General features: G+C 51.3%; 1 protein-coding gene across 1 annotated transcript; it reads left to right on the top strand.

Moving 5' to 3' along the window:
• Positions 1 to 203: 203 nt before the first annotated feature.
• On the top strand, positions 204 to 27,766 carry LOC101069376 (ubiquitin-conjugating enzyme E2 E2-like). The gene is given in 7 exon segments (XM_029845194.1): positions 204 to 362; positions 2,479 to 2,653; positions 2,655 to 2,677; positions 5,636 to 5,686; positions 21,479 to 21,611; positions 23,692 to 23,839; positions 27,028 to 27,766. Coding segments are annotated over 6 exon segments (621 nt in total). The 5' UTR covers positions 204 to 362; positions 2,479 to 2,485; the 3' UTR covers positions 27,126 to 27,766.
• The last annotated feature ends 126 nt before the right edge of the window (positions 27,767 to 27,892 follow it).

Raw genomic sequence — 27,892 nt, forward strand, 5'->3', positions numbered from 1 at the left:
GTATGTTTATAGAAATGCTCTATTACTTCGCATTCACACCATTTTAATACACTTGACGTGTACTTATACCAAAACATTTGAAAAAAACAAACAAACAAACACAGGTTTCCGAGATTGGGGACGCCATTAGATGACATCACGTTGATTTCCTGCGGCTGATGCGGCGCGTGCCTTTATTTTGACAGGTGACGCCGGAAGCGTCGCGTGCCACCACCAGGCGTTGTTGTTCGGTGCGTTTCAGTCACAGCGGCGGACGGAGCGCAGCGGTTGGTCTCTGCCGCGGAACACGGACTATCCAGAGGACATTACAGCGTCGCCACACCGTTCTCCTGCCGCCGAGTGTCCAGTCTGCTTCTACAAAGGTAGGCGAGGGCCTTTCCTGCCGGGAAAACCCAGCTCCGCGCGTTGAATAGAGGTTTATTACGTTGTCTCCTGGAGGGGAGGGGGCGGCGGACGGTGGAGGTTTAGGGGGAAAAGAGGGGGTGGTGTTGGGGTGGGCGCCCGTTCTGTCTTTTGTGCTGAAGCGGTTCGGGCTGGAGATCTCGGTGTCGGCGAGCTCTATCGAGATGTCTCCACCGAGGCTGCCTCGGTGTTGACGCCTCATGAGGAGCCTCTGAGCCGGCGGACCCTGGCGGCGAGCTCGCGGTCATTTAGCAGCGTCTCCATAAATGCGCCCCCCCCCCTCCCCCCCCTCCTCGTTGAACAGAGATCGCCCGACCATGCTTCCAAAATATCGTCTTATTTCAAATGTAACTGCAGGTCCCCCCCCACCCCCCACCCCCACACAAACACGGATCCCCTTGAAGAACTCATGGAATCGGCGTCTGGTTCGGCTCAAGCGTCCATATCAGCCAAACTTCCTTGGTTGTTGTTGCCACTGGAAAACAAAAGGCATCACAACTTTACATCCCACTATCACGACCCGGACGCGCGGAACAACCGTCAACCATCATCTGTCAAATTATTTCGGCGTGTGTTGACCTGGAGGGGGGAAATTAGGAAGCTAGAATCATGTGCAGGAGCTTGGGGAGATTTACAGCTCCGTCCTGCCAGTGTTTCCTAACCTGACAATTGGGATCACATCATTTCCCACCGTGTAATAACCCCAGAAGATTCCTTTCATCCACATCATGTGTAGTCATGATCCAGAGCAACACCCCCAAATGCAGCGGGCTGCACCAGATCCCACGCACGGCTGGCTGTTGTCCTGTTTGTCGCGTTTATGGAGCAATTTGTCCTCTCACCTGTCCACTGTGATATCATTGCAGCTCAGCGGCGTGCAGCAGAAATGCCCTCGCAGTCGCCCGTCCGTGTCGTGCATTTTTCATGCCGGGCAGGGAATATAAATAGAGGCATCCACCTTGAGTTTAGCTCACACACTCTGTTGGATTTAGGGGAACGTGACCTTGGAGGTTTCTGTTGTTGTTGAGGCGAGCAGATGTTGCGATCCCGACGAAGGCCAGGAGGAAACAACTGTGGGGTCACTCCTAATCTCGACTGTCTAATCCTCCTAAAGCCCCATCAGATGGGAGCACCGGGCTCGTAGATTTACCTGAGCTCACCTCACTTTATTCAGAAAAAATCCCAGTCGGGGACTCAAGGCGCTCCTGCAGCAAACCCGACCTTCGTAGATGTGAAGTGAATCACCCAAAAAAGACCACAAAGATGAGTCAGCTGGTGGTTCAGACACGCACCCTTTCAGCTTCTGTGCTGAAAATAATCTCATACCCTCGCCTTTATTTAGGCTAATTCCAAAAAAGCTCTAGCGAACGCACATGCATGGATTCAAATTCCCCCCAGAGCGAAGGGAGGGAGGGGGGGGGGAGTCATGCATAATTTCCAGCTCATTGAACAGGGATGATCTTCAAGAATTCGCTGTCTTTCCACTGAGGGCTGCAAGGTCTCTCCAAAACAGGTCCTTTGTTTTCGCCATCCCGCCTCTCTGTTCTTGCAGCTTCTTTTCTCATTTACATGGCGTATACATCCAACGGAGGCGCCGGCGCCCCCGGGCATTCCCGGGAACAAAGTATTACCTTAACCTCTGCATTCAGAGCAAACATGTGATGTCTGCAGCCCGTCGGGGGTGACGTCTGGCTGCTGAGGAGGGCTCATTTAACGCCCTAAATTTGATATCTGCGCGTCTTTAAAGAGCGTTCCAGACAAAAGGCAGTCCTTTGTGATGGATCTCTTAGGGTTGAGGACTTATTTTGAAGAGGTATTTCTGTCTTTTCATGAGAGCAGACGGTCGGGAGGTGCCAGGAAATGAGGGGAGAGGGATGGGAAATGAGGCAAAGGTCCCCGTCCGGGGGTGGTGGATGCCCCTCCATCTATTATGAATGAGACCCAACTCTGACTGCTGAGGGCGAGAGCCCGCTGCTATTCGGGCGTCTCACTTTTGCCTGGTTCTGGCGTTGATAAAGGTTAAAGGTCACGGCAGGGTGACGGAACGGTTGCCTCAGCCTCTTCCTCTGTGTGCAGCGTCAGCATGTCCAGTGAGGTGCAGCCGAGGCCGGACGACAGTCCCAACACCAGCGGCGGGAGCTCGGACGCTGAGCAGAGGGAGGCGCCTCTCCCCGAGCAGCCGGGCCCGGAGCAGCGGGACCAGACCCAGCCCAAGAAGAAGGAGGCCAAGATCTCCAGCAAGACCGCCGCCCAAGCTGTCCACCAGTGCCAAAAGGTAGAGTACACCTCCCTCGCCGACGCGGTTGTGTTTGTTTTCACTTCCAGGGCTCGGTGACGAAAGAGCGAGCAGCCGAACGTCAACGTTCCAGGTCCGATCTTTCATGTTCCCCATTTCCCCAAACTCTCAAATTGATGATGAAAACAGTCGATTGTTGTAAATGAGGTTCTGTGTGCAGACGGGAACGCAGCGCTTCCCTATCTGGTGCTGTTTGATCCGTTATCACGGATGAAGCCTCCCTCAGATGATCTGTCGGTGCTGCCGACCCAGATGTTCTCTCTTTATTTGCACCGTGTCAGTGGAAGCTGTGCTGCTAATAAGGATGTTTTCTGGAGGCGCCCGGAGGCATTATTTACCACAACCAAAGTACAAAAGAATCTCAAGTGTCTTCTAAGTCGTCAGGTGCTAACAGGCAGTACATTTATATGCACAGTTGGAACCAGCCAGGAACAGAATTGGACTTAACTATTAATTGGACTGATGCGTTTACATGCACTTTAGTCGTCCAGTTTTAGTCAGATTAGGGCAATAATTTGTTTGTTTTTTCCCAAGTCTCGTGCAGACGTATGGAGTGTGAGTCGTTGTGTCACTGAAGTGCGGAGTTCTGAGTGGACTCACACACCCAGCGTTGTGTTTCCCGTCAGGCCTCCAGTGAGAACGATAAACGGCTCTGATACCAGACACTGGCGTGTGCGTACGGGCCATCGTGCACAAATGTTGTGTCATTACAGGATCGTGCTTCTAGCCTCAGTAAATGGTTCTGTCACAGTGGAAGTTCTCGCTAATGTCTGATCTAATTTCCTTCCTTTGGATTATTTAAGGTTTCATTAATAATTTAATATCGGTGAAATGGGCCATAACACCACGAGTGACGCGGCCTGATGTGATGTATCGCTGAAGACAAACCATAGTAATCACATTTGACAGTTTGATCGTGGCGGCAGTGTTCCGGAGACGGCCGGATTGAGGCCGCGGATATCGGACAGGACGGCGTATCGGCGATACGACCCATTTTATAAACCGACCGATTGTCCCTTCCTGTTCTAGATCCCAGCTCTCCCTGTTGTCGGCCATAAACGCCCGCGCTCAGACGGCAGAGGCGCGTAAAATGTAAAGTTTCGTTGCCTGAGCGGCGTCTCGGGGGATTATCAAACGCAGCGAGGTGTGGAACGTTTGAGCGCCGTTAAAGGAACTGGCAGCAGACCCTGGCGCCCCCCCCCCCCCCCCCCCCCCCCACCCGTGTTCCTTCGCCGCGTCAGCGCTCTGAACGGGGTCTCCGGCTCCAGCCAGCAAATTGTGCCACCTCAGGAAATACTGCAGATGAAATTACACAGCGCGCGCCAGAGCTGAGAGCGGCTCCATAACTGTGAAGGTTGTATTACAGGCTCCTTTACAAATATGTGTCTTAACGCCGGGCGCAGCCGTCTCCACGCCGAGGAGCATTCAAAGGGAAAAAAGCGGTCCATTACCGTGAAGCCACATTCGTGTTTCTCAGGATACCGACAGGCCTCTCGAGGGGATTATGGCTGCAACTGATGATGACAACAACATGAATGATGAGGATCTTTGTTGACTGTCTCTATTCCAGCCCTATTAGATGATGCGTGATGTAACCTGAGGGACGTAGTCCGGAGTAACGCCTGTATCTACAGTAGCAGGTCACCTGTATCTCAAATACGCATTCACTCGTGTGCGGCTACATCACAAGAGGTAGCACGTGCTACACACGTGTGTGTGTGTATATAATCCGTTATTTTTTATAACAACTGGTTTAAGCACTGGGCGACGTCGTCTCCAAAATAAACCCGTCATGGTCGATAATCTTGCTGTCAAACAGGCGCTTTTCTCTCGAAGGAGCCCCGTCTGTGTGTTGCCGAAACCTCCCGACGAATATCGTCTGTCAGTCCTTCTTAACGTGGAAATTGCTTTGATTGATCAAAATGAGACGGCTGATTGGAGCGGCAGCGCGTTTAGCGCCGGGATTATGTCATCTCTGAGCGCGGAGGCGCGGCGTGCGTTATTATTAGCAGCCTCATTAGCGCCTGTGTGAAAAAGTCAAAAATACATCTGGATCTTTGTCGTTTTCAGGATGTTTTCATTCCAGCAGAGACGTCTCCGTCATCGAGAAGCTCCATGAGAGACGCGTCTCCCACGATTCCTCAGGTTTTAATCTGGTTCTGACGGCGGGTCCGTCTCCTCGTACGCTGCCTTTGTGTGTCAGATGATGTAATTCCTGTGATTATGAGGCAAGAAATTCTCTCAGTCTGATGATTTTTAAATCCGAGCTACGAGTTATTCCTGCTGGGTTTAATTAGCTTCCGCGCTTAGCGCGCTCCTGCTCGGAGACGATCCTCAGTACGGAGCGATTGTGACATTTACGCACCGTTTTCTTCGCAGTGGCTGTCTGATTTTATCTGGCTGTGCTGCCACATCACCTCGCCCCCCTACCCCACCCCTCCCTCCCCTCCCCCTGCCACGTCCTCCCAGAGCTGCTTCTACATTGTCGATGAACCGGAATACCACCGAATTGGGATTCATGTATTCCAAAGCAGCAAATTCACCTATTCGGGGCTTTTCAATGCGTTTAGGACATGATGGCGAGAGACTGCAAATATTTAAGGGACAAGGGAGCTCTCCAGGAACACGGGGAACATGGGTATGGACATCGGGACATAAAGACATTCATTAGAGGACCTGACGTGCGTTTGTCCTCCTAGCATCGCCACTGTTTCGCTCTAACCCGGCCGAGGAAGCAGCAAATACTCGGCCTCGCGTCTCCTCGTCAGCCAGCCCACGCTGGGCGAGTCAATAGAAAACCAATGAGGCGTTCGGGGTGTACATGCTGAAAATTGATTTTTTTTATTTTTTCGTTTTGTTTTGGCAGGCAAGATATACTTTTTATAACCGTCTGTGTCCGAGAATGTGATCATAACGTCGCTCTTGCTCTCATTCCAGAATCCAAAAGGAGCTAGCAGAGATCACCCTGGACCCACCACCAAACTGCAGGTAGGAGCCTGCTGCTGTGCTGTCACACCTGAGGCACTGGTGTGTGTGTGTGTGTGCGTGTGTGTGTGTGTGCGTGTGTGTACAAGCCTCGTGTGAACCGTCTGAATGGATTGCAGCGGCTCAGTGAGTCACATGAATAGCAAAGGTAGATTATTGTGGTGGATTTGCGCTGCTGTTTTGCCCCGGCTGAAAACTGAAAGGATGCGCCTTGTGAGCAGAATGAGACCCAGATGAAGAGAGGAATAGGTGAACAGAGTGTGTAATTGACTTGATTGGCAGTGTTTACCATTTGGATGACTGCAGTAACAGCGCTCCTGCTCCCCGGGGGAGGGAAAGGCGGCCTGCTCTGGCCCGACTGGTTTGTGTGGCCTGTGTGGAAGGAGGCTGCTTTGGCTGTTCAGAGGTTCTGTTTCAGATCGGAAATATGCAGGATTGTCCCACCCCCCGCCCCCGCCCGTGGGTTTCATGTAAACTGTCCACTTTCCTCCTCGGCCCAAAGACAAAGGGGGACCCTCACAGGGACCTTTCATGGGTCTCCTGTAATCTCTGACAAATGTTACCTGATCGCTCAAAAGAATGTTCTGGTTTTAGAGTTCTAGCCTCTCACCGGAACAGTTTTACATCTCTTGGGTTAAAGGTGGGAGCTTTATAGAGATGCTAGCTGGCTGTCTGTCTGCCTGTCTGTCCGTCCTCGCAGACAAAGAGGCTCCAGCTGAAGCCGTCATGGCTCCTGATAAAGAGCTGTGCAGCAGAGGTGGAAAAAGAATTTCCACGGGCTGTAGTTTGTAAAGAAAATGACATTCTGGCGTAACTGGGAGCTTCCTCGGAAGAACGTCGGTGCCGAGACCTCGTGACGAAAGCGGGGCGGCGAAGCACCCGGGCCGCTCGGCTGCTCCTCGGCGCCAGCCGCAGACAGCCACGGCTCTGCTTGAAATGTAGATTTCTGCATTCATATGCCCCCCGGGGTGTTTGAGCGCCCCCCCCCCCCCCAACCCCCAGGCTGTCACATCCCCAGTGTTTGATTCCGTCGACACGTTTCACCACAACAGTCCCGCTCTTTTGTGGGATAAGTGAATCACAATTGTGCGTTGGGAACATTAAACCCTTCTTCCACCAGATAAATACCCCTGAAGCGCTGCGTACCTCCCTGCACGCACTGTCTGTGGGAACAAAGGGCCCCTCTTCTCCCCCAGCCCCTTTCTTCACCTACTAATTGATCTGACAGTGTTAAATAGGCTGTGCGCGCTGAAAGACGTCAGATGTGAGGGGTTATGAACGGACGCTGTGATGCAGCTCGTTACCCACGGGCCTCGGCTCCTTCCCTTTCTTCTGGCCCTGCTCGTGATCACAGCCGCTCACAAACATCCCTTCTGCCTCATTCCCTTCCACGGTCGAAGGAGTCGCGACCACAGAAAAGCCCCCTTCGCTTATGCCGAAGCACCTTGATTTGGAGATGGTTCAGCTCAGTGCCTGATGAAATATTTTCCCTCCTTGGTTCTAATCATCTTTGCTGCCCTGCCAGAGAGTAATTAATTAGATGTGACAAGCGCTCTGGAAGGGTATGTAAATAACCCCCACACCAGACACTTTACATTAGCCCGATTCTTGGGCTGCCTTCCTGGCTCCGTGTGTGAGTGTGTTAGTGTGTGTACGTGTATTTCCCATAATTACCATATCCTTTCAAGATAGTCCTGGCAGCGTTTTGATAAGAATCCCCCGTCGACTGAGTGGAAACAATGTGCGGAGGGGGAATTGCCATTCTCCTTCTCTCTCTGTGTCTCTTCCCTTCTTAATCCCGGCAAGTCCTTGCTCATTTCAAAGGAGGAACTTCCCCCGTGAATCCGCCAGGAATGAGGGCAGTGATGTAAGACAAATGTGCTGCCACAGAACGGGCCAACTGAGAGGAATGCAAGTCTGTCCGCGGTGATCGCGTCGGAGGTACGACCTCCTTTGGCTATCAGGAGGGTTATCGACGCTCTGAAAACAGTAAATAAACCCAGCAGTGAAGCTCCAGACGTGGTTGAGTTGGGAGGTTCTGTGGTGGAAGTGTAGGAAGAGGAAGAGTGTGGTCATTGTTCTGATTGTGGTTATTTTTAGATCACCCAGGATTAAAGCAAATTATCCACTTGACGTGGCAACGTGTCTCTTTTATTCTTATCAAAGGCCAATTTTGATCACATGACCCGGCAGATTCTCAACCAGTCGTCTTTTAAAATTTAAAACTCCTGGAACTTTATGACCCTTCCAAGTTTTACGTGCACGTGGCAAAAGCAACACCATTTATCTTTCATTTGGATCGAAGTTGGCCCCACTTAACCTGTTCTTTTAACCATTTCACTTCAGCTCTTTCACCATCTGTACTGTTTCTGCAGTGCTCGAGTCCTTGAACGCATCCACCATCATCCTCTTCAGCTCTGTTAAGGCCCGTGAAGTCTTATTTCACCAGTCTCTCAGCAGCTGTTGAATAAGACCATAAATGTGAGGTTTGCTACACGGTTCCAGCGTGTTCAGACCTCTGATGCCGCAGGATGAATAACAGGCGTCGGTGGGTGATGTACAGGCCTGCTGCACCGGAGCACCTTCGGAACAGCTGATAAGGAGGACGTGATGGTTACAGGGGAAGCCCGTTTTCTCCACGGACCGAGGGGAACCCTCGGGATCATCTTTTAAAATCGCGCCCAGTTGAATCGCTTCAATTCCTAAATGTTGTTGGCTGCAGCAGCGTTTGACAGGGAGTCGGGATTCCGGCTCCCTCCCAACGACCTAGACCGGCGTCGAACGTGTGCGCCGGAGCGAGTGCGATGTGCGGAGCTCAACGTTAGCGGCCGCCACGAGACTCGGCGCCGATGTTCTCGAAGGCCAGAGATGCTCCTGCGCCGCTGCTTCCGTTTCTTTATTCCACTCAAACCAACCACAACCCATCACAGCGCGGGGAGACGACGACCACAGAAGATCTCTGCAGTTTAATCTGTCGGCGCCTCCTCTTACACGTTGTCTCGTTAAAAACAGTCCCCCCCTCTCTGAATGCGCGTCGTTCGGAGAGAGAGATTGTGAAACTGAGACGGGGAAGCGAAAGAGTTCTATTACTCAATGGTTAAATTAGCGGAGCTGCAGCCTGGTCTCTCTCAACTTTCACTCTTTCTTCTCGAAACTGTGACTCACGTCCACCCTGGACGGCGTCCCTGCAGCATCCGAGTGCGCTACTGCAGGCTGTTCTGGCAGATGAGTGGGGGAGGTCCAGTTTGCTACTGGGGAACGTCCCGCAGAGAAACAGCCGGCTGGTGAGCGCACCAGCTGCCCGGCCAGGAACTCGCTGCTCAGCATAAAAGCTGCATCAGTGCGCAAAGAGACGGCGGCGAGGGAAGAGGAACACGGCGAGGAGGGAGAGTCCAGCATCAGAGAGAAGCTAACCACACGTGAAGCTGATTACGAGGGGAGGGGTATCAGGACTTTGCAGGGCCTCGGCGATTGAATCGGGCTCGGAGGTCTCGCTCCCAGCTCATGTCAGCTGTCAAAAAGCTGAAATATTACCTCAACGCGCCAGAGGCGTCCTCCTCATTTCAGCTCAAGGTTACAGCTCGCCAGACGTGGCTTTGTCTGACAAGGACGCGACCCGATCGCTTACACGCGTGCCGCCTCCGTGCGGCTGGTTCGGCGGGTGTCAGCCTGTCAGGCGCCGAGAACTGTTGAATCATTCTGATGATTTTGGACAGACGGCTGCAGTCAGGAGTGTCCACAACTGTCAGTGTGGGTGTTCTACTGTGACCGTAGCACCTTTCTGTCAGCTGTGTACCACAGTAAAGACAGGACAAATGAGCCAATATTTGGGACAAGTTGTACGAGGACTGGGACCTCCCCAGGCTCGCACCAGAGCACGGACCCTATCTATTATGGACCTGTTGGCCGCCCTGCTCACCGCTACCTCTGTGGGGTGATAGAATGCAGAGAGAAGCCTCACAGAGAATAAACGACCTGGATGAAGTTCGTCTCAGTTGTATATCAGATATTTTACGGTAATGCTAGCGAGTTGTTTTGTTTTATTTTCCAGAGGGTTTTAGTCTGTGCTTTGACGGAAACTTTCTGATTTACTAGTCATGCGGGGGTGGTTTAATAGAGCATTTACCTCAGCAGAGAACGCCGAGGCTTTGTTCTGCCGAGTGAGATATTTGGAGAAACTCGCATGATTGTGATCTGCCAAATAGATCCAGCCAGAGACGTCTCCAGCACGGAGAGACTCCCCCAGGATTTGGACAAAAACAAAAGGAACCATCTTGAAAATTCCTGGAGTTTGGAGATCAAAGATTCTTGGAGCTAGTAAAGTTGGTGGAAAGCGGTCGAGTGAAGCGTGACGTATTCCGCCTGTTTCAGGGAAGAGATGAAGGAGCTTAAAGGTTTGTGTAGAACCCCTGCAGGGAGGCGACGCTGAGGAAATACTAATTATTCACCGTCTCATCACAGAGCCCCGCGCTTTTCTCTCAATACGCCGCTCTGAAGATGTTTTACAGTGAGAATAAGGCGATGAGACCAACCTGCCTTCATCCTTTATGGAGGGACAGATGCATTATGTCACATTTCCCTGGGAAAACCGTCAGGCTGCTGCTTCCATCCAACAGGAGCCTCCCAAAAACAGATCATTTCCCAGATGAAGATGGCTGACGCTCATTATCGCGTCAGCGTTTGGTGATTAACTGCCTTTATGTTCTCATTATCATCTTCTTCAGCCACAAGCTCACCATTATTATCAGGTAGTCCAAACAGTAGCCTTTGTTTCATAAGCAGGGACACATGGGGCACTGAGCATGCTGGAGGTTTAGCAGGTTTTATCTGGCGTAGCGGCACGCCATGCTTCTCATTATCCTGCTGATTCTGCTGTATGTTGTGGTCTAGAGGTGTGTTTGCTTACCTCTCTATGTAAAAAGCCAAGGCATTTTGCATTTTATTGGATTCCTGCACTGGCAGGGCACTGCGGGGGCACTTTATTCTCCCAATTTGAAGGGCATCTCAGAGGTTTTAAGAGCTCATCTGAGGGCAGATTTATTCACTGGAAAGTCACCCCGGAGGGCTCTTTATTGACGAAGGGCCCATTTTGTGCCCTTGCTGTTTAATCTGCAGTATCAGTAGTAAAGGTCACCTGACTGCTGTTTATTCTACCATCAGGACACCATGTGACCTCTTAAATCATCCAGTTATTTGTATCTATAGGTCCGTCTGTGACCTCCTGGAGTTTTGATGGGCCCTTTATTCACTCTCTGATCGGCCGTGTTGTCACGGTTCTGTATCCGACTCCACTCCGTTTTTTCCGCCGTCCTCGATCATTTCCTCCTCTTGTCTGCAGTTTGACAGCAGTTAACCAAGCCTCTGCAGTGTGTGTGTGTGTGTGTGTGTGTGTGTGTGTGTGGGAATGTGGTCATCATAGTGCCTGAATCATCTACGCACATCATGTCTCGGTGTTGAATGAATGATCCTCACTTGAGCTGTGCTTGTTTGGCGGAAGTGCTGCAGTATCAGGATACAGAGCAGCATCGGCTCTCACAGGCTGCAACACACCGTCTGCACACACACACACACACTCTCGCATCGCGTTCAGACAGAGAAAAACATCGCACATAAATACACCACTTCCTCTGCCGCGCCGAAAGAGGAAACTTCATTCATCTGCCACACAGAGAAACTTGCTATCACTTCCTGAGCATTGACCATTCCGACCACACTTGATCATTCACCTTTTTCCGCAGGCTTGCGTGACATGCGGCCTCACACATGGTGGATTCTGAAAGGAGTCCTGCATTGAAAGGCAGATTTTACTTTTACCCATCGAGTCGTATATGAACGACCTACTGACTGGATGCATCAAACCGCGTGTGCCGTGTGTCTGGGGGGGGGGGGTGATCAGGAGCCGTTGTGTAACTGCATGTTCCTCTGTGTGAACCTCAAATGTCACTGCAGTGGAAGCTCTGGTTTGTTTTGTCATCAGCTGGAGCCTAATCAAACACCACTTGTGAATCCGTTTTCAAAGGTTCCTAATTCCATTTGGACACATTTGAAGCTATTTAACTCTGGTTAAATAGCTGCTTGGATAACACCGGTAGCCTCCGACTGTCTGAAAGAGGGTGTTTAGTGCACTAAATAAAGCAGACCTGAGATCTGAAGAGGAGCGCAGAGTTTAGTTTATGTGCATGACCGCGGTTGTTTAGCCTCCGCTGTCATCGCACAGATAACGCCGACAGCTGACGCTGTCCTGGGCGTCACTTTATCTTCCCGTGTTGTTACAGCTTAACGCAACCCGGCAGTTGGGAGCGCAGAAGAGATAAGGCGGGCCGTCGTGGTGCAAGCTCAACCTCAAGATCCAGGCGCACCAGCAGCCCCAGAAACGCGCTCGATCGCGTTGGCTAGCGAGGAGGCTCCAAAACAAACACGTCCAGCGCGCTCTGTCTCTTTAAACAGAACTATTTTACGTGTTTGTGCTTCGGGAACACGATGGAGCTCCATTAGAACGTTTACCAGAGGTGGACCTTGACCCACTTACCATCAGAGTCTGGATCCAGGAATGCTCTTTCAAGAATTCCTTCTTTTCCCATGGAGCGCCTCTCTGTTTATTTTGCATTCCTCGCAGCCAGCCGCCGCTCGCCCGTACTGCAGCGCTGCTGAATCAATAGTGCGCCGGGAGCCAGGCTACACCCACAGGCTCCGTTCTAGCCTACAGTTCCCCCCCCCCCCTCAAGGACCAGCCGCCGTGTTTCCGTGGCAGCCGTGGGAATGATGCATCGCTCAGACCTCCAGATCCTTTAAAAGTGTATTGTTCGGTCCCTCCACTGTCATCGCCGTGCACGCTTCTGCCCTCGATAAGATTAATTAGTCGTTTCAGCCATATTGGTGGACCAACTCGAGGTCATTCGTCCACCAACACGATGGAGGCTGGGGGAGCCGTCCGTGGGGTAATTCCATGTTCGGATGTGGTGCTGCATGAGCAACGCACACAGGCCTCCTAAAGGTGTGTTCTGTGTGAGATTCCGGTACCTTTCCTGGTCGTCCTCCCCGCAGGACGGTAAATCTCCAGCTAATTGTCTCCATCCGTGCCTGCCTTGGTTTTTCCAGTTGATGTGGCAGCGCTGGCTGATGAATTCTTAATGTGCCCTTTTGTGGTATGCTTTCAACAGCGATCACCTTCAAGCCTCAGCTTTTAACAGTGGGGGGGGGGTCTCCCCCCCTCCCCCCCTTTATTCTCATGGCAGGTCAGCTGGGAGAAGCAGGCGGTGATGCTGCTTTAATGTGAGCTAATGGAGGACTGTAAATCATGAGGGCCTCGCCCGCATTTCTTTACTGCAGACATGCAGTCCTTTTCCTGCAGGGGGCCGGGGGGGGTTGGCACCTGCCCGGGGGCTTGTGTGTGTGTGTGCTTGAACAGTGAGAGGAACTGGCGCAGGAACAGATATTTCCGAGCTACAGCTAGATTTAGTTACCGATTTGGCACCGAGCTGGGCGGCAACACCGAGGCCCCCCCCGGCCTCCACACACGCTCCGCTTCCTGCCAGGGCTCTGATTTCACTCAGGTGGCTTTGATTCCTCTCAGGTGGGGGGCACGGTCTCGTGTCCTGGGAATCCATGTGGCATGAATGCAAAATGTCGTCCCCATTCCCAGAAAAAAGACCAAAACCGGGAGCTGGTGAGCTCAGTACTGCACATTTGCCTCCTGCAGGTCCAAAAATGTCTCTATTATTGTCGGCGCGTTCTAAACGAGCGCAGATTTGCTTCTGTCCCACCATCATTACCCACAGTCGCAGCATCTCAGGCTGACAGCTCCCGGACACGTGGCTGAGAGGACGCCGCGGATCAAATCAGCCCCAGATCTTAAGAATGTGGGGAAACGTTGCCAGATATTCAGCTGACGACGCGCTTCCTTCCCCAGCTGTCCAGGTCTGAGGCTCAGCTAAACGATTATGGAGATGATTTCAGCGACGTGACAGCTTAAAGGGCATTATATTCAGATTAGAGCGCGTGTCAGACAGGACAGACAGAGTGAATTATAGGCCGGGCGGAATGTTTCTGGCTGTGAGTGATTGCAGCCTGTTTGAGCCCATCTCAATGGAGGAGAGACGTGAAATCGATGTCCAGAGCGCTGCCTGATCAATGCTGGCATGATGGCGGCGGGGAGGGACTTTCATTCTCTCCTAAGTCGCGGAGGTCGCTCCCTGTTTCCCTTTAATGAACCCTTACACAAAAAAAGCTGGCGTGTTTTATAATTTAATAGAGTTTCTTGTCCGCAGTAACGCGGCGATCTTCCTCGCCCGTTTCCCTTCTTCCCCTCCGAGACTGTGAGAGGCGGCTGCCATCAGCCGTGCACACGATGGTGAAAGAGCAGCTAACGAGGCTCGCTCACACGAGCAAGCTGAGTGTGCAGGTCTCTGCGACCTTGGGGGGTGTGTGTGTGTCTGTGTGTGTGTGTGTGTCTCTAAAGAGCAGCCAGAAAAGAGACTAATATATTATTAAAACGTTATTCGACTGCGTCTCTCAGCATCACCTTGTATAGATAAGAACAGGCCCTCTCCACCTGAGGTGATACTTACAGGAAGTCTTTTACCCATTGTGATAGTTTATTATTTTCAGCTCAAACGTTGGTCTTTGTCACGTATCCGTTGATCACTTTGATTCACTCTGAAGCGCCCTGAACGAGCGAAGACACATTTCCTTTAACGTCCTGTGGTGAACCGGTGTCCCGTCCACACCCGATCAAGATAATGATCTGTTTGAGTTAACGACGCTCCAGCCGGACCTTGAATAAACTGGGCTCAATTGGAATTGAAAGTTGTGGTTGTGGCCTCTATAGATCCTGTCTGCATCGTTAAGCTTCAGCCCGGCGCCGCTGCTCGACCAGCTCGAAAGAACATGCACGAGCATCACATATTGGAGCTCCCGGACGTCCCTAGCATTGCGCAACATGCGGCGGCGGCGGCGTTTTGGGATCCGTACAGTCTTCAGAGTTTCAGCTTTCTGCTGAGCCGGCAGGTCTGTTGCCCCCGTCAGATTGTGTTTCCTTCAAACAGGGGCAGACGTTGCAGACGGCACACGCACGTGCACAGACACACACACACACAAGCGTGCACTAAACTACAGCAGCATTTCAAAAAAAATATGGCCTTTTTATATCGACTGCACTGCCCCCAAAGGGTTAATGACTGACTGTTTCCAGGCTGTAATGGGCGCCGTTAGTGGCTACAGCAGCGGTAAAGGTTATCATAAACACATTTGCCTCCCTGTCGTGGCTGAAATGTGTGAGAAAATGAGGGCGGAATTGGCCGACATCCAACCTTATCATTTGCCTGAATTATCTCGGTGGATGTAGCATAATGGAGGCAGACGCACGCCAACTTTATTACCGGGAGAGAGTTTGTGGCGTGTGTGAAGGATTTCTGTGGCTTTAGCAAGTTTGTCTGACGGGACACTTTAGTTATTACACAGAAGCTTTAGAGGAGTGGAGTTTACATCGCAGCGGTGCGACGCGGTGACGCTCGTCAGTTACCCGTAGATATTCTGCACGGCTGCTGCGGAGCTCGAGATAATTCCAAGATAATCTGCACGGCTGCAGAACAGAAGAGTCAGAGCGGCGAGAGACGGGAAGATAAACAAGGGGTGGAAGCTGTAAGATGGTGTTGGCGCTAAAGCAAACATCCATTCAGCAAAACACAGGCTGTCGTCCGCCAGAGGCGGCAGGAAATAAGGGTTGATGGAGAACAGGAATCAGCGCTAGCTGCTGAAGGTGCACAGCGTGGAAGAATGCGTGGAATTTCAATCGAACCAACAGCTTTGTAGTTGGTTCCAGCACGAGGTTCCACCCTCATCAGACGCTGTTGTTCTGCCTGTGCACGGCCTGGATTTCCTGAATGCCTTGAATTCCAACAACCAGGGTGCAAAAACTGGCACCAACTGGACAGTTTCTGTGGTTCGCCCGCACCTTCATCGCCTCATCTTCCTCCTCCGTCAGAGCGGGCTGTGACGCCCGGACTCGGAGCCCGAATCTCTCCACAAATCTGTGTCTAAACATCCCATCAGCGCTCGCCGGCCGACGGTGGAACCCGCTGGAGATTGATTCCACTGAGCTGGGAATGATGCGGTTTCCCGATGACTGCTCACCCTCAGAGCACATCAAAGGGCCCGATCCCTTTCAAACTGCCCCGGATTTATGCGCCGTGCAGGCGGCGCCGCCGCTGTCACACCATCATCTATTCTGATGTGATTGCGCAAGGTTCTGCTGCTGCTGCCCCCAAGGATCCGTTTGGAGATGATGGTTCATAAACAAGAGATTTGCCTCACCCAGCGTTTATTTCCAGGTGAATCCGGTGTCACGCTGCTGGCCTTTCCACGTAAATTCCTCTTGCGGCACAAAGTACCATCACTGCAGGGATGTAATGTTGCTAGGCAACACATGAGAGACAATGGGGAGCTGCGGCAGGTTTAGCGCTGATTGAAAGGTTAGAAGGTCTCGGAGTCCTTCCTTCCTGACCGTCCTTCTGTCGCCCGCTCTCACCACCTTTTCTCTCGGTCATCTCGGACGAAGCGCCGGCATAATTGAAGGGCCCCAAAAGGTCGCATTAGCCAGCCGCCGGCCCTTTTCGCCAAGACAGCAGCGGAAATCAAAAGAGCTTTTCTCACGAGGGGATTGAAGTGTTCCCCCCTTGATAATGGCTCATTCCGCCGATCTCGAGCCCAGCTTTAATCAGAAGAGCTGACGTATTGTTGCCGGTTGGCGTCTGCTAACGAGGCTTTGGACCCGCCAGAAATGAACCTCCACCTCTGAGAATTACAGTTTAATAAAACCTCCAAGCGGAGGACTGTCAATCAGCACCTGCTGCGTCCTCCTCCATCAACACCGACTGACTCCTGTCCTGGTTGAAATAACAAGCTGCTCTACAGCTACGCTAACGTGTCTCTGCTCACTTGTCTCATATTCTGTTCTTTCCCAGTGAGCTCATGGACTCAGTCCGGTCAGCCTGTAATCCAGAACGGCTGAGATTTCCATGGGAGTGTTTTTATTCCGCCGCTCCTCAGCAGGCCGAGGCCAGCCCGTCCTCTTGAATCTCATCACACCGTCTCGACCGTGAATCATCTGCGCTCCTGTCAGACGCCGCTACGCTCTCCAAATCTAATCAATCCTCTTTTCAGAGGCTGCGCGTAGGTGTAGAGACGCGAGCACCTCCTTTAATCTCCGAGGCTGTATTGAATAAAGCGGCTCCGGGGATCGTCTCAGCAGCAGCACATCATGTATTATTTAGGAGTGTTTTCATATTTCTGTTTTTATTTTGCCTTAATTGGTTTGCCTCCGCGAGCCTTCACACTTTATTTACCCCGGTGTAATAGATTTGTGCCTGAACGCTCCGCCGAGCCGCTGACATTTGTGCGGTGCCCTTGGCAACGATGCTGAGGGGCTTCTACGATAATAAAAGCCTGTTGGTGGACTCGCTGCTCCAAGTGTCAAATGGCTGAAACACTGGAACAAAACATACCGTCACTTCTGTGCTGTAGAGTCAATAAAAGAGGGTTTTTCCATTTTAGCTTCTGGTAAATAAGCTGCAAATGTGTTAATGTGAGTTGTGAAATGCCAACCAAGAGAGCCCACGTTGACCCTCTGGCTCTGTGGATTCACCCCCAAACGCTCTCTAAGAGCGATGGCGTGAGCGACAGACGGCCGGGGCTCCTCTGCGACGCTCGGCCTCGTTAGTGCGATTGATTAGCGAGTGCAATCATTGATATGGCTGCAGGGGAAAAGGATAAATGATGCTATTCTGAGCACAGAGGTCACAGAGACGCTGCTAGTTAAAGAGCCCGCTGCTAGGGACCAAACGCCGCTGAATGCTAGCAAAGTTAGCAACAAGTGAAATTTTAATTGTAACACTTCCTGTCTGTTTTACCTTGGAAGTCCAGGTAGCACAGCTCATGTCATCACACCTTGGCCAGAAGTAGCTCGTCCTCACACTGATTAATTGATCACCGCAGAATTCTGGGAAATATCTAGCTCTGCCCCCCCCCACCTTTGCACTAACCTGAAGGGCAATGAAAATTCTAAATAAGGCCTGTTACCGCTTCACAAATATTATCTGTGTGTGTGTGTGTGTGTGTGTGTGTGTGTGGCTCCTCCAGCAGAGCAGGACGGAGCTGTTGTCTGCTTCCATTTTACACCCATCTCAGTTGCCCTTTATCCACCCGTCTGTGTGGTGTTGAGGTGTCATTTTTATGCTCCACGAGCAGGAAATATCCGTTTCTCCTCATTGTGCGTCCGCCTGCCGCTGGATTTGAACTGAACGCCGGTCCTACAACATGAACAATTACACTAAATTGTTCCTCGGCGTGCACGTTGCTTGCGGTGACGGCGACGTCGTGCAGCAAATGTGGGAGACGTGCGATCTTCCCCGGCTGCCACAGCTGAGGGATGAGCCTGACAACAAGGTGGCCATCTGCCCTGTGAATGTCTAATTAGGATGTGAGCGAACGTCTAATTACGATGTGTCATAAATATCTCGACTGGCGAGTGTAATCTCGGTGACAGAGCGATAAAACGAGGAGGCTGCTGCTCATCAGGGGGTCCTGTTTTCTGAGGCGGGAGCGCATGAATGAGCCGCGCAGCAACACGGTTGAACTCATCCGTCGGAGCCCCCGATCATCAGCGCTCCTCTCCGGCTCCAGCAAACTGTCGGGTGAGGAAAGCGGATTCTGCTGTCGGCCCCCAAACAGCCACTGCTGGACGTGTCCTTGAGTGGGACACGGAGCCCCCAGCTGCTGCCACCGCTGCAGGACAAGGCCGCCATTGTGTCCCTCTCAATGTGTCTCAGTGTGCAGCAGGGAGCCGCCGCGGGGACGCAGACACTCCTTCCATCCACCCGCTGAATAGAGGTCCAGAAAGGCAGCGAGGTGTTTCTCTGTGACTTTGCGTCCCCACATGTGTCTCTGACGTGCTATTGAGCTGCCAGAGGAGATTTTTGCTGCCATTTTCACCCACATGTGAGGTCGTTTTTCTGGTTTTGGTGCCCGATCACCAGGTTTTCTGTATCATCTTCATATATGAGGAAACTCTGGGTTCTTTACTGTCCATCCTGTCCTGAACTCTCCTAATTGGATCTTTAATTAGACAAGAACCGCTGAGGAAATCGTGCTTTAAAGACTTCATTACCACCCTGGTGCCGGGGCAGTCCATCAAACTCAAACCTAAAAATATTCCGTCTGTTGCTGTGTCTCCCAGGTTGCTTCAGGCCTTTTTTCGGGGCCGTCCGCAGAATGTTTTGCGTGGCTGTTAGCCTGGCCTGGAAACGTCTGAACAGCTAGAGCTGAAGCTGCGCGAGGGTAGAAGCCGATCTAGGTCTGTGGGAACGTGCAGCACCTTCGTGAATTTGGAGATATTTGCAGATTAGCAAACGCTAACAGACGGAAAACGTGGAAATTGTGTCTCCGCCCATCGAATATGCAGCCTATAAATGTGTTTAATGTTCCCGAGCTGCTGCATGATCGTTCACTGGCGTCGGCTCGACGTGCGTGTTTATCCTGTGCATTGAAATGCAGAGCAACATCCGCCTGGATTGCAAGCGACGGTCTCCATGGCGATGTTGACATTCGACTGTGACGGCTCGTGAGAAATGTCTCAGGTTTGTGGAAATGAGGCTAATTGATTGAAGAGTTTGGCCTAAATTGGCTCCACTTTTCAAATGTCAGGAGAAGAAAAACCAGGACCCAGTTCACCAACTGGGAGCAGGAACAGTTTGACACCAGAAGCCTCCATCCATGTTTAACAGCGCCAAACTTTAAATGAACAAATCAGCCATGGAATAAAGTCACTTCCTCCTGGAATTCAAGAATCTGTGATTTCAAGACTACAGCAATTAACCCAAATTCAGCCACTTCCTGTAATCTGTGCGTGACCTTATTGGCTGGTCCAATAATAGCCACGTTATCTCCAAACATGAAGTCAGACTTTATAATAACCACGTCTATATATTGATGTGTGGGCTGGAATGCTAATGCTAATGCTAAATGCTTTTGTTGGCCTCATACTGAAACTGGGGGGAAAAGCTGGTTCCAATTTAGCCAATCACAGGTGCCTCTGATTAGCAAAGAATGATAGCGGCGTGTCTCTCCAAAACGCTCCCAGACTGAAATAAATACCTGATGAGCTGCCTTTTGTCAGCTGACATTTTGTTTTCCAGCAGTGAGTCTCAGGCTTTATGGAGCATTCCCAGTTGTTAGGGAGCTAACGGCTACTCATCTTAATTATAGTGCTTCCCTCGCGTGCTGTTCTTAGTGCTCTCAGGCTCATTATTAATGGCTTACAGTGTGGAAAGTGACACCATGGGAAATAAACGGGTCCATCATCTTTCGGGCTCCTTCCTCTGGCTTGTTCGTCTTTGTTTTGGTTTATTTGAACCGGACTCCAGATCTGGAGTGAGAACTCCCCAGCTGTCGAGCAGAGAGCTGGGCTGTCGGCCAAGACAAGCCCAATAAACAACGGCACACCCAGAGGTGAACCATCCCGAACGGCCCATGAGAATCTGGGTCTTCCTCAGCTGGGTCTAAAATCCGTCCTCCTGTAAGAGCGAGTCGTACCAGGCGGCTGGAAAAGACAGAAGGAACAGTGTTGGGAGAGGACTAAACATTTCCAGATGCTGCAGATTGAACTGGGAGAAGTGAAAAAACAGAGGTTGGACAACTTTAAGAGGCCTGGACGCTGATTTTACATGCAAGATTTGACTAATAATGCGGCTTTTCAGGAGACGAGTGGCAGTTTGTGGATTTCGTTCAGCAACCGTTGCTAATACGGGGCAACAGTTAGAGTTAAATAACCATGACCTCCCTGGAATACCTCGTCTGTGTGGTTTAGAAAAGCAATGAGCCCTTTATGAAAAGTATTCATGTTAGAAAACAATAACGTGAACAGCAAAAAGGGGAAGTAGAACAAGGGGGAAATGGTCCAAGTGTGGCGCCTTGCAGAACACCGTCAAAAACCTTGCAGATTTACATTATTTACATTTTGCCGCAGCGACATGGATGTTTTACACCATCAAACCAGCCTCAGATGAAGCAGAATGATTTATTGGCTCTCTTGCCCCTGGTCAGCCGGCGTGCTATCACTCTCCGGACTATTTATATCCGTCCAGGAGGACGAGCCCGGATCTTTTCTGCAGCTCGCTGCCATAATTCTGTTGTGTGTCCAAACACTCGCTGACAGGGAGACGGTCTGTAGTCTTTACAACAGGCTGCTGTTTCACATGAATAACTCCACTTACACTCTCATCTTACATTTATGTACCCAACACATGCTCTCTCTCTCTGAAATGCCCCCCCCCCTCTCTCTCTGTCTGTCTCCTTCCTGCTTTTTCCTGTGCGTAAATGATGAAAGTGAAAGCAATACAAGAAACCGACAGGGGCATCTGGCCTAATTCCAACAGAAAATGGAATTGGATTAGTGCCTCTCTTCTCACAGCTGTGTATGCTCGTCTGTGTGTGTGTGTGTGTGTGTGTGTGTCTGCGCATGTGTGTGTCGCTGCAGTGACCAGCTGCACAACAGTGGATTGCTGATGCGAACAGTGAAGGAACAGGGCTGCTGCTGTTGCTGCTCCACACCTTCCTGTTTGTGTTTTGCAGCGTGTGTGTGTGTGCGCGCGTGTGTGTGTGTGTGTGTGTGTGTGCGTGTGTGTGGGGGAGCATGTGTGTGCTCTGTGCACCCCAGACTCAGACACGACATGGATGATCCTCTCCAGACTCCTTCCGGCTGATTAAATTTCTCCCTCCTGCTCTTTATTTCCATAAATTCAGTGCTGGTCCCAAAGGAGACAACATCTATGAGTGGAGGTCCACCATCCTGGGCCCACCAGGCTCCGTGTACGAGGGAGGAGTGTTTTTCCTGGACATCGCCTTCACACCAGACTACCCCTTCAAACCACCTAAGGTGAGTGTTGCCCTGCAGCATTCAGAACAGCACCGCCGTTGTCTCAACGGGCCGTTGCATTTACAGGCTGTTGTCCAACAAAGGGGGTTTGTTTGAGGTGCTTTAGACTCGCTGTCATCCTTTCAAAAGAGACGTAAATGGTCTTTAAAGCCTGGAAGAGCTCGCACACGCAGCTTAGCCTCGAATTTATTGGATATACATAAGCTGATCACACCTCCCCAGGACATGATGAAACTGTGGTAAAAACAAACAACAAATGTTTAATGTAGGTCGAGCAGGAAATGAGATAAATAAAGGAGAGTTTTGCAGGACAAGAGGAGAGAATCTCATCGCCGATGATCCGATCAGCCATCTGTCATGTAAATGAGTTCACTCGTGCATCAGCGTTTGCTCTTACAGGTGGTCGTAGACGCAGTGTGAAGTGATGTGGCATGCTAGGCGAATTAGCGAAAAAGAGTTGTCATCATGTCTGCTTTGCCTCCCCTTCCGTTGAATGGGTCACCATCCTGGACAGTTGTCACCTCTCTTGGGGCAGATTCAGGAGGACACCAGGCAGAATGAAAATAGCACAGGATGTTTTAACCATCCGTTATCCCAGCCTTTACCACCAGGGGTCAGTAAAGCTCATTCACTTTCTGAAATGCCAACGTTGGCTGTAAAAAAGAAGACGACACCTTTGAAAATGCCGTGAGTGGCCGTCCTAAAAACAGCATCGCCTTTATACAAGCAATAAAACAAAACGGTGTCGTGGCCACGGTCTGGTGATCCGCTGAGCGGCGTGACGCACGCCTGTCGAAGAAACGCCATCTCCTCTTTGGCAGGCAGAGCTCATGTAAACTCTTGGCGGCTGCTGTCATGTTCTTCCGTTCTGGCCGCCAGCGTCGGCTCGCAGGAGAAGCTCTTTCTGTGGTTCTGGAGATTTGTGTGTTGTGTTTTTTTTGGGCATTTCAGGCAATGATGACAGTCTGGCTTTTTGCAATTAAAAATAGTTTTGGGGAACACGTTTTTTTCTCCAGCCCGATTTGAACACTCTCTGCGTCCGCGTCCTCAGACGTGTGAAAGAGGCCGTTTAAGGTGACGTAAAGCACCATAAAGTCAAGGTTGGACGCAGAGATGAGGGGACTTCCACTATGTTCTCGCTGTCATCTCAGAACTCTTTGTTCTGCTTCACTGGCGCCATGTCAAGTTGACCCTCCAGCCCATGAATTTATGGCTCAGATTAATCTGGTACGTTGCCTCAGTGTCAGGATGTTTGTGTGTCGTGATATCGTGTGATTAGACCCGTAGAGCAAACCTATTAGACTCTACTAGCCTCACCCACGATGCCGTTACAGGCTGGTAATGAGACCACAGAACCACATAGTGACTGGGCACTGCCAACTCTGCCCATGGGGGGGCTCACTGAACCAGTTCAGCTGGTTTATTTCTATCTATGTATTGGGGGGGGGGGTCATGAGAGGATGAAAGGTGGTGGAACCAGAGGAGGACAGGCAGCAGTCCGGAGGTAGAGAGCAGCTTAGCACTAACAAACGTGCCCGTCCAGGTCAGCAGGTTTTACTGTTAGGTAACCGCAAGGTCAAAGGTCATTCAGTAATGAGGAGTACTCGCTTCAAGGATTCTGGCGTGAAGGATTCTCCGGGACGGTCAGAGTCACCTTCACTCTGCAGCAGCTGATTCTCACTGATTCACTCGCACTTTTATCTCCCCGGCGTTCCCGTCCCGATAAGGCCGATGTTTACTGATGCAGAGCTCATAAATCAGACAGAAGCTTTCAGTCCGCTTAAATAATTCACTGTTTTATTCATCTATGAAGAAAATGGTCCATTTTTAAATTGAGACCTGACCAGCACCCCACTTTATTATACTGTGATTGTTTTGAGGTGAATAAAGGAAACTTCAGGATCCATCAGATTATACTTGGACTTTTCCACATCCATAACGGAAAGTGTCACTTTTAATTAAGGCAAAGTGACACTATGACTGATGTTGTCCCTGAGGTCATGGACAACCTCAGAGGATCTGCTGTAGGGGAACACACACCCACACCACTGATGGGCCTGATGTGACTGTCCCTGTCCAGGTGACGTTCCGGACCAGGATCTACCACTGCAACATCAACAGCCAGGGGGTGATCTGTCTGGACATCCTGAAGGACAACTGGAGTCCCGCCCTCACCATCTCCAAGGTCCTACTGTCCATCTGCTCCCTGCTGACTGACTGCAACCCTGGTGAGAGCCACACACACACATGCACACACACGCACGCACATACGTCGCTCTAGTTCCACCCGTGACAGGTCGATAGATGTGCCGCTCTGTCTTGATCGTGTCCACGCAGCCGTGAGCGGAGCGGACAGACGGACGGATGAGTTGTTGACGTTGACGCCTTCATGAACAGTTCGTTACGCTGCTCGTCAGTCACACCTCCAGATGCTCCTTCTAGTGAGGCGACTTCTGTCTTTATATATCTGGCTTAGATACGCGGCAGCGTCAGGAATCAGCCTCCTTCACCATCGTCTTCCTCCTCCGGTCGTGGAGTTCAGTCCATATTTACCAGGTTCTGGACCCAACACCGCGGAGAAGACGGCGGCGTCTTCAGAGCTAATCGCTGTTTAAGAGCCAAGGTCTGCTGTTATTAATAGATCGATCTGACCCTCCCAGTTTGACCCTCCCAGTTTGACCCTCCCAGTTTGACTGGTTTTGAGGAAAGAGTTGAAGTGTGAGTGGGATCAGTGGGCTGTGAGGGAGGACAGGTGATCTGAGATGTGACTCACGGAGACGGGGATGATTGTAGAGGCCTCTGATGATGGCTGATGTCCTCTTGGAGGGGATTGCTCTTTGATAAGACTGCTTCATCTGTGGGTGCAAATGAGAACAGCTTTCACTTCCGCCCCCTCCTCCTCCTCCTCCTCCTCCTCTTCTTCTCCTTTGACATTTTCAGATGTTGGCAAGATGAAATGAGCCAATTCCTTCAAAGTCTGATGAAAAGGAGCTTGATCGACACCAACCGAAACCATCCTTCCTGTTACCAACGCACATTTTTGTTCCTTTTTCAGCCTCTTGCCTCATCAGAATCAGTCCTTTCACCACATTTCTCACCGTTGGGTTTTAACCCCCCCCACCCCCGTTCGAGGGCTGAAGATGGGCTCTGGAATCATCTGGTGATTCTCTCTCCTGCAGCCGGAGATTATCAGCATGTGGCTCATTAAAGCGGGGGCAGGGTGGTGAGCTGGAGTGACAGTTAATCAACCCTCCCAGGGGCTTCGGCGTCTCTGCCGTCACGTGCGCGTCTACCTGGGGCGTCCAGGTGGCCGTCTGTCGCGTCACAGCCCATCCTGGCTCAGGTCCAGCCCGGGGGGCTCAGACCGATGTCAGGCCTGATTTTTGTCTCCTTGTCTTTGTCTTTTCTTGTCCGTGGAACATCAAAAAGCGCTGCTGAATTCCCAGCACAGCCAGATGGAGCCGTCTGCCGCTGCTCCCGGGGATGGGTCACATGTCTCGCTGATATTCGCCTGCTCTTTCAGAGGAAATCTCCTGAGCTTGCTGCGTCTTTCCCCTCTCAGCAGCTTCAGGGGTGTTAGTTTGTCAAAGCTGTAATAACAGGCGTCCTGTGTGACCTTAAAGGAGGACTTAACAATCTCAGCTGACATCAGACTCGGGCGAGAGGAGACCAATTTACATCCTGCCCTTGCCTGTGAGCCGGACTCCACGAGAGCCGCGCGAAAAAAGTCATTTGCAATGAATTTGTGGCCACTTTGACACGGGCAGTTAGAGGCAGGCCTGCTGTTCTGTCCCTGAAACAGCAGCCGGGGTGATAACGGAGCGGAAGCCACCTTCTAATTTAACAAAGATCGCCGGCGAGACGGGAGGAAATAAGGCGGCGGTGCTTTATTACCTCGTCCTGCAGCCTCACTTCGTCTCTGAAGGACAAGTGTTTCCAGGAAGCACATTTCATTCCATCAAACGAGTCGTCCTCCTCCACAAATGGACTCAGGATCACCGACCTCAGGAGGCTTAATCCAGGAAAACCCTGACTCGCGTCAGCCCTGGAATTTCTCGGCAGATTAGCGGCTCCGCGCGGGACGTTGTTGTCTCTGCCACCTCGGGGATTTTAGCCCATGTCCTGTTGGTTTGTGCTCCAAGGTTTCCCATTTGGCCCAAATGAGCCTGAACGGTGCCTAATTTAAACCTGTCTGCCGTGTTAAGGGTTGTGTCTAGTTTTCCTTCTGTAGTTAGAAATATGAGATAGTTCAGGGTGACCGTTGGACGGAGCTGTCGGGCTATTCCGAGCGTTTGGGTGTCAAACTTGGGCGTTTCCCTTCACTGCTGCAGGTATAAACGCCTCTGAGGGCGGCGCCCTTCTCCCACGTCTCATCAAAATTCACTGAAATCTCCGTCGCAATTTGCATAATCCCGCTGCAGACGCACGAAAAAGTAACCCGCCTGCAGACGAGAGGGCAAAATAACTGATGCAAACACACGGCGGCCGTTCCACCAAGGAACCGCGGCAGCGAGCTGCAGCGGACGTAAGGATCCGTTTATCCAGGAATGCGGGGAGAAGGAAGCCGTGCGGAGATTAGCGTGGAGGGTGTTTGTGCTGCTTGCTCAGCCAAGCTGAACACACTGCGCCGTCAGCAGGCCGCGGCCCGTCGGGGACGCTGCCGCTGAGCAGAGTGGACGGGAGGCTCGGGCAGCTCGCCGCTCCCCCCATCACCTCGTCAAGGATTCTGCCAGAGCATCAGCACAATCTGTGGAGGAGCCGGCGGGACGCCGCAGCGTCGGCGGTGTGTTTTTCTGCACGACGCCGAAGCACCGTCATGATCACCGCAGATTTACGGCCGCGCCAGCGTTTTACTGCGCCGCCCCGTAAAAGCGTCGGCCCCGTTGTAGGTCACACGGAACGACAATGAAAGGGCGCCGTTTGTTGGACTAGCTGGGTTCTGCTCGTTGGTGACGTCACGTTTCCCCCTCAGTCGCCATGACAACGTGTTTATTTTTCCCAGACAGTGTGGATGATTATGGTCACCGCTCCCGTTCAAATTGGATCGCTGGAAAAACTGCACGAGGACATCAGTGCGTGCACGTGCCCCGGTCCACTAGGGGGCGGTGTTCACGTTGCTGGCTTGCACCGGTAGAGAAAGGAAGGAAGCCACGATTCACGTTTCACAGAGAGCGGAATGTGCTGATTCTTACGTGGCGTTTGCACGCGGCGAGCTAATGCTAGTGCGCATCAGTTGCGCTAGGCTACATTAGCAAGCAACCGGCGCCGGAACCCCCCGCGCATTCAGGGTTATGCCAGTCAAACAAGCAAACATTAGCCTGGTCGCTGGAAACGTGTGATGACGTGCCTTTTCCTCCGATGTGTCTGTTGGTGATCAGCTGATGGTAAAGCGGTGACATCACTCCTGTCGTTGCAGCGGACCCCCTGGTCGGAAGTATCGCCACCCAGTACCTGACCAACAGAGCCGAGCACGACAGGATAGCCAAACAGTGGACCAAACGCTACGCCACATAGACCGCCGAGACACCCCGACTCAACTTGCCCAACACACAAAAACGCACACACACACATACACACACCAACAACCCCCCCCTGAAATTTACGGAAGCACACCTGCTCCTGTCGTCCGCCCCTCCCCCTCCCCACAGAAATGAACTGTTATTTGTTCCATGCTGACTTGAAAAAGCTTCTTTTTTATACAAAGAGTCTATTGGGATTGTATTTTCCAATACACTGAATGTTGATATGGTCATGAAAAGCTTTAATACTGTTATCGTTCTTGTCAATGTCGTCGTTGTCGTTGCATTGTTTATAACATGGTGGCCACCCTCCTCGTCTTCTTTATCTCCAACATTACACCACGGTCTTGTAAAAAAAAAAAAAAAAAAAAAAACGGAAAAGAGAAAAAAAAAAATCCCTTCAGACTGAGCGCGTGTATTTAGTTTGCTTTCAATGGTTTTCCAGCTCATCATCAATATTAGTGCATGGCATCGCCGTACGTGTTCATGTGATCATGGTATTATTTCTGTCCCGGCATGAAGGGAGCCCATCACCATGTGTGAATATAGTGCTAGTTGGCTGTACAGTTAATGCCTCGTGAGAAAAAACAACAAAAACAAACGTACTCGATTAAACACTGGCTGTAATGTGATGAATCCTGAGTACCAGCGTTTGGTTTGTCGACTGTCGAATGTTTCCACCATGTCACTGGAGTCGTGCAGGACGCTGGATTTACCTCTAGAAAGGCGCCGCCTAATTAATGTTTCATGTCTGAAGTCCAG

Source organism: Takifugu rubripes, chromosome 12 (assembly GCF_901000725.2).
Source record: "Takifugu rubripes chromosome 12, fTakRub1.2, whole genome shotgun sequence".
NCBI classification, from domain to species: domain Eukaryota; kingdom Metazoa; phylum Chordata; class Actinopteri; order Tetraodontiformes; family Tetraodontidae; genus Takifugu; species Takifugu rubripes.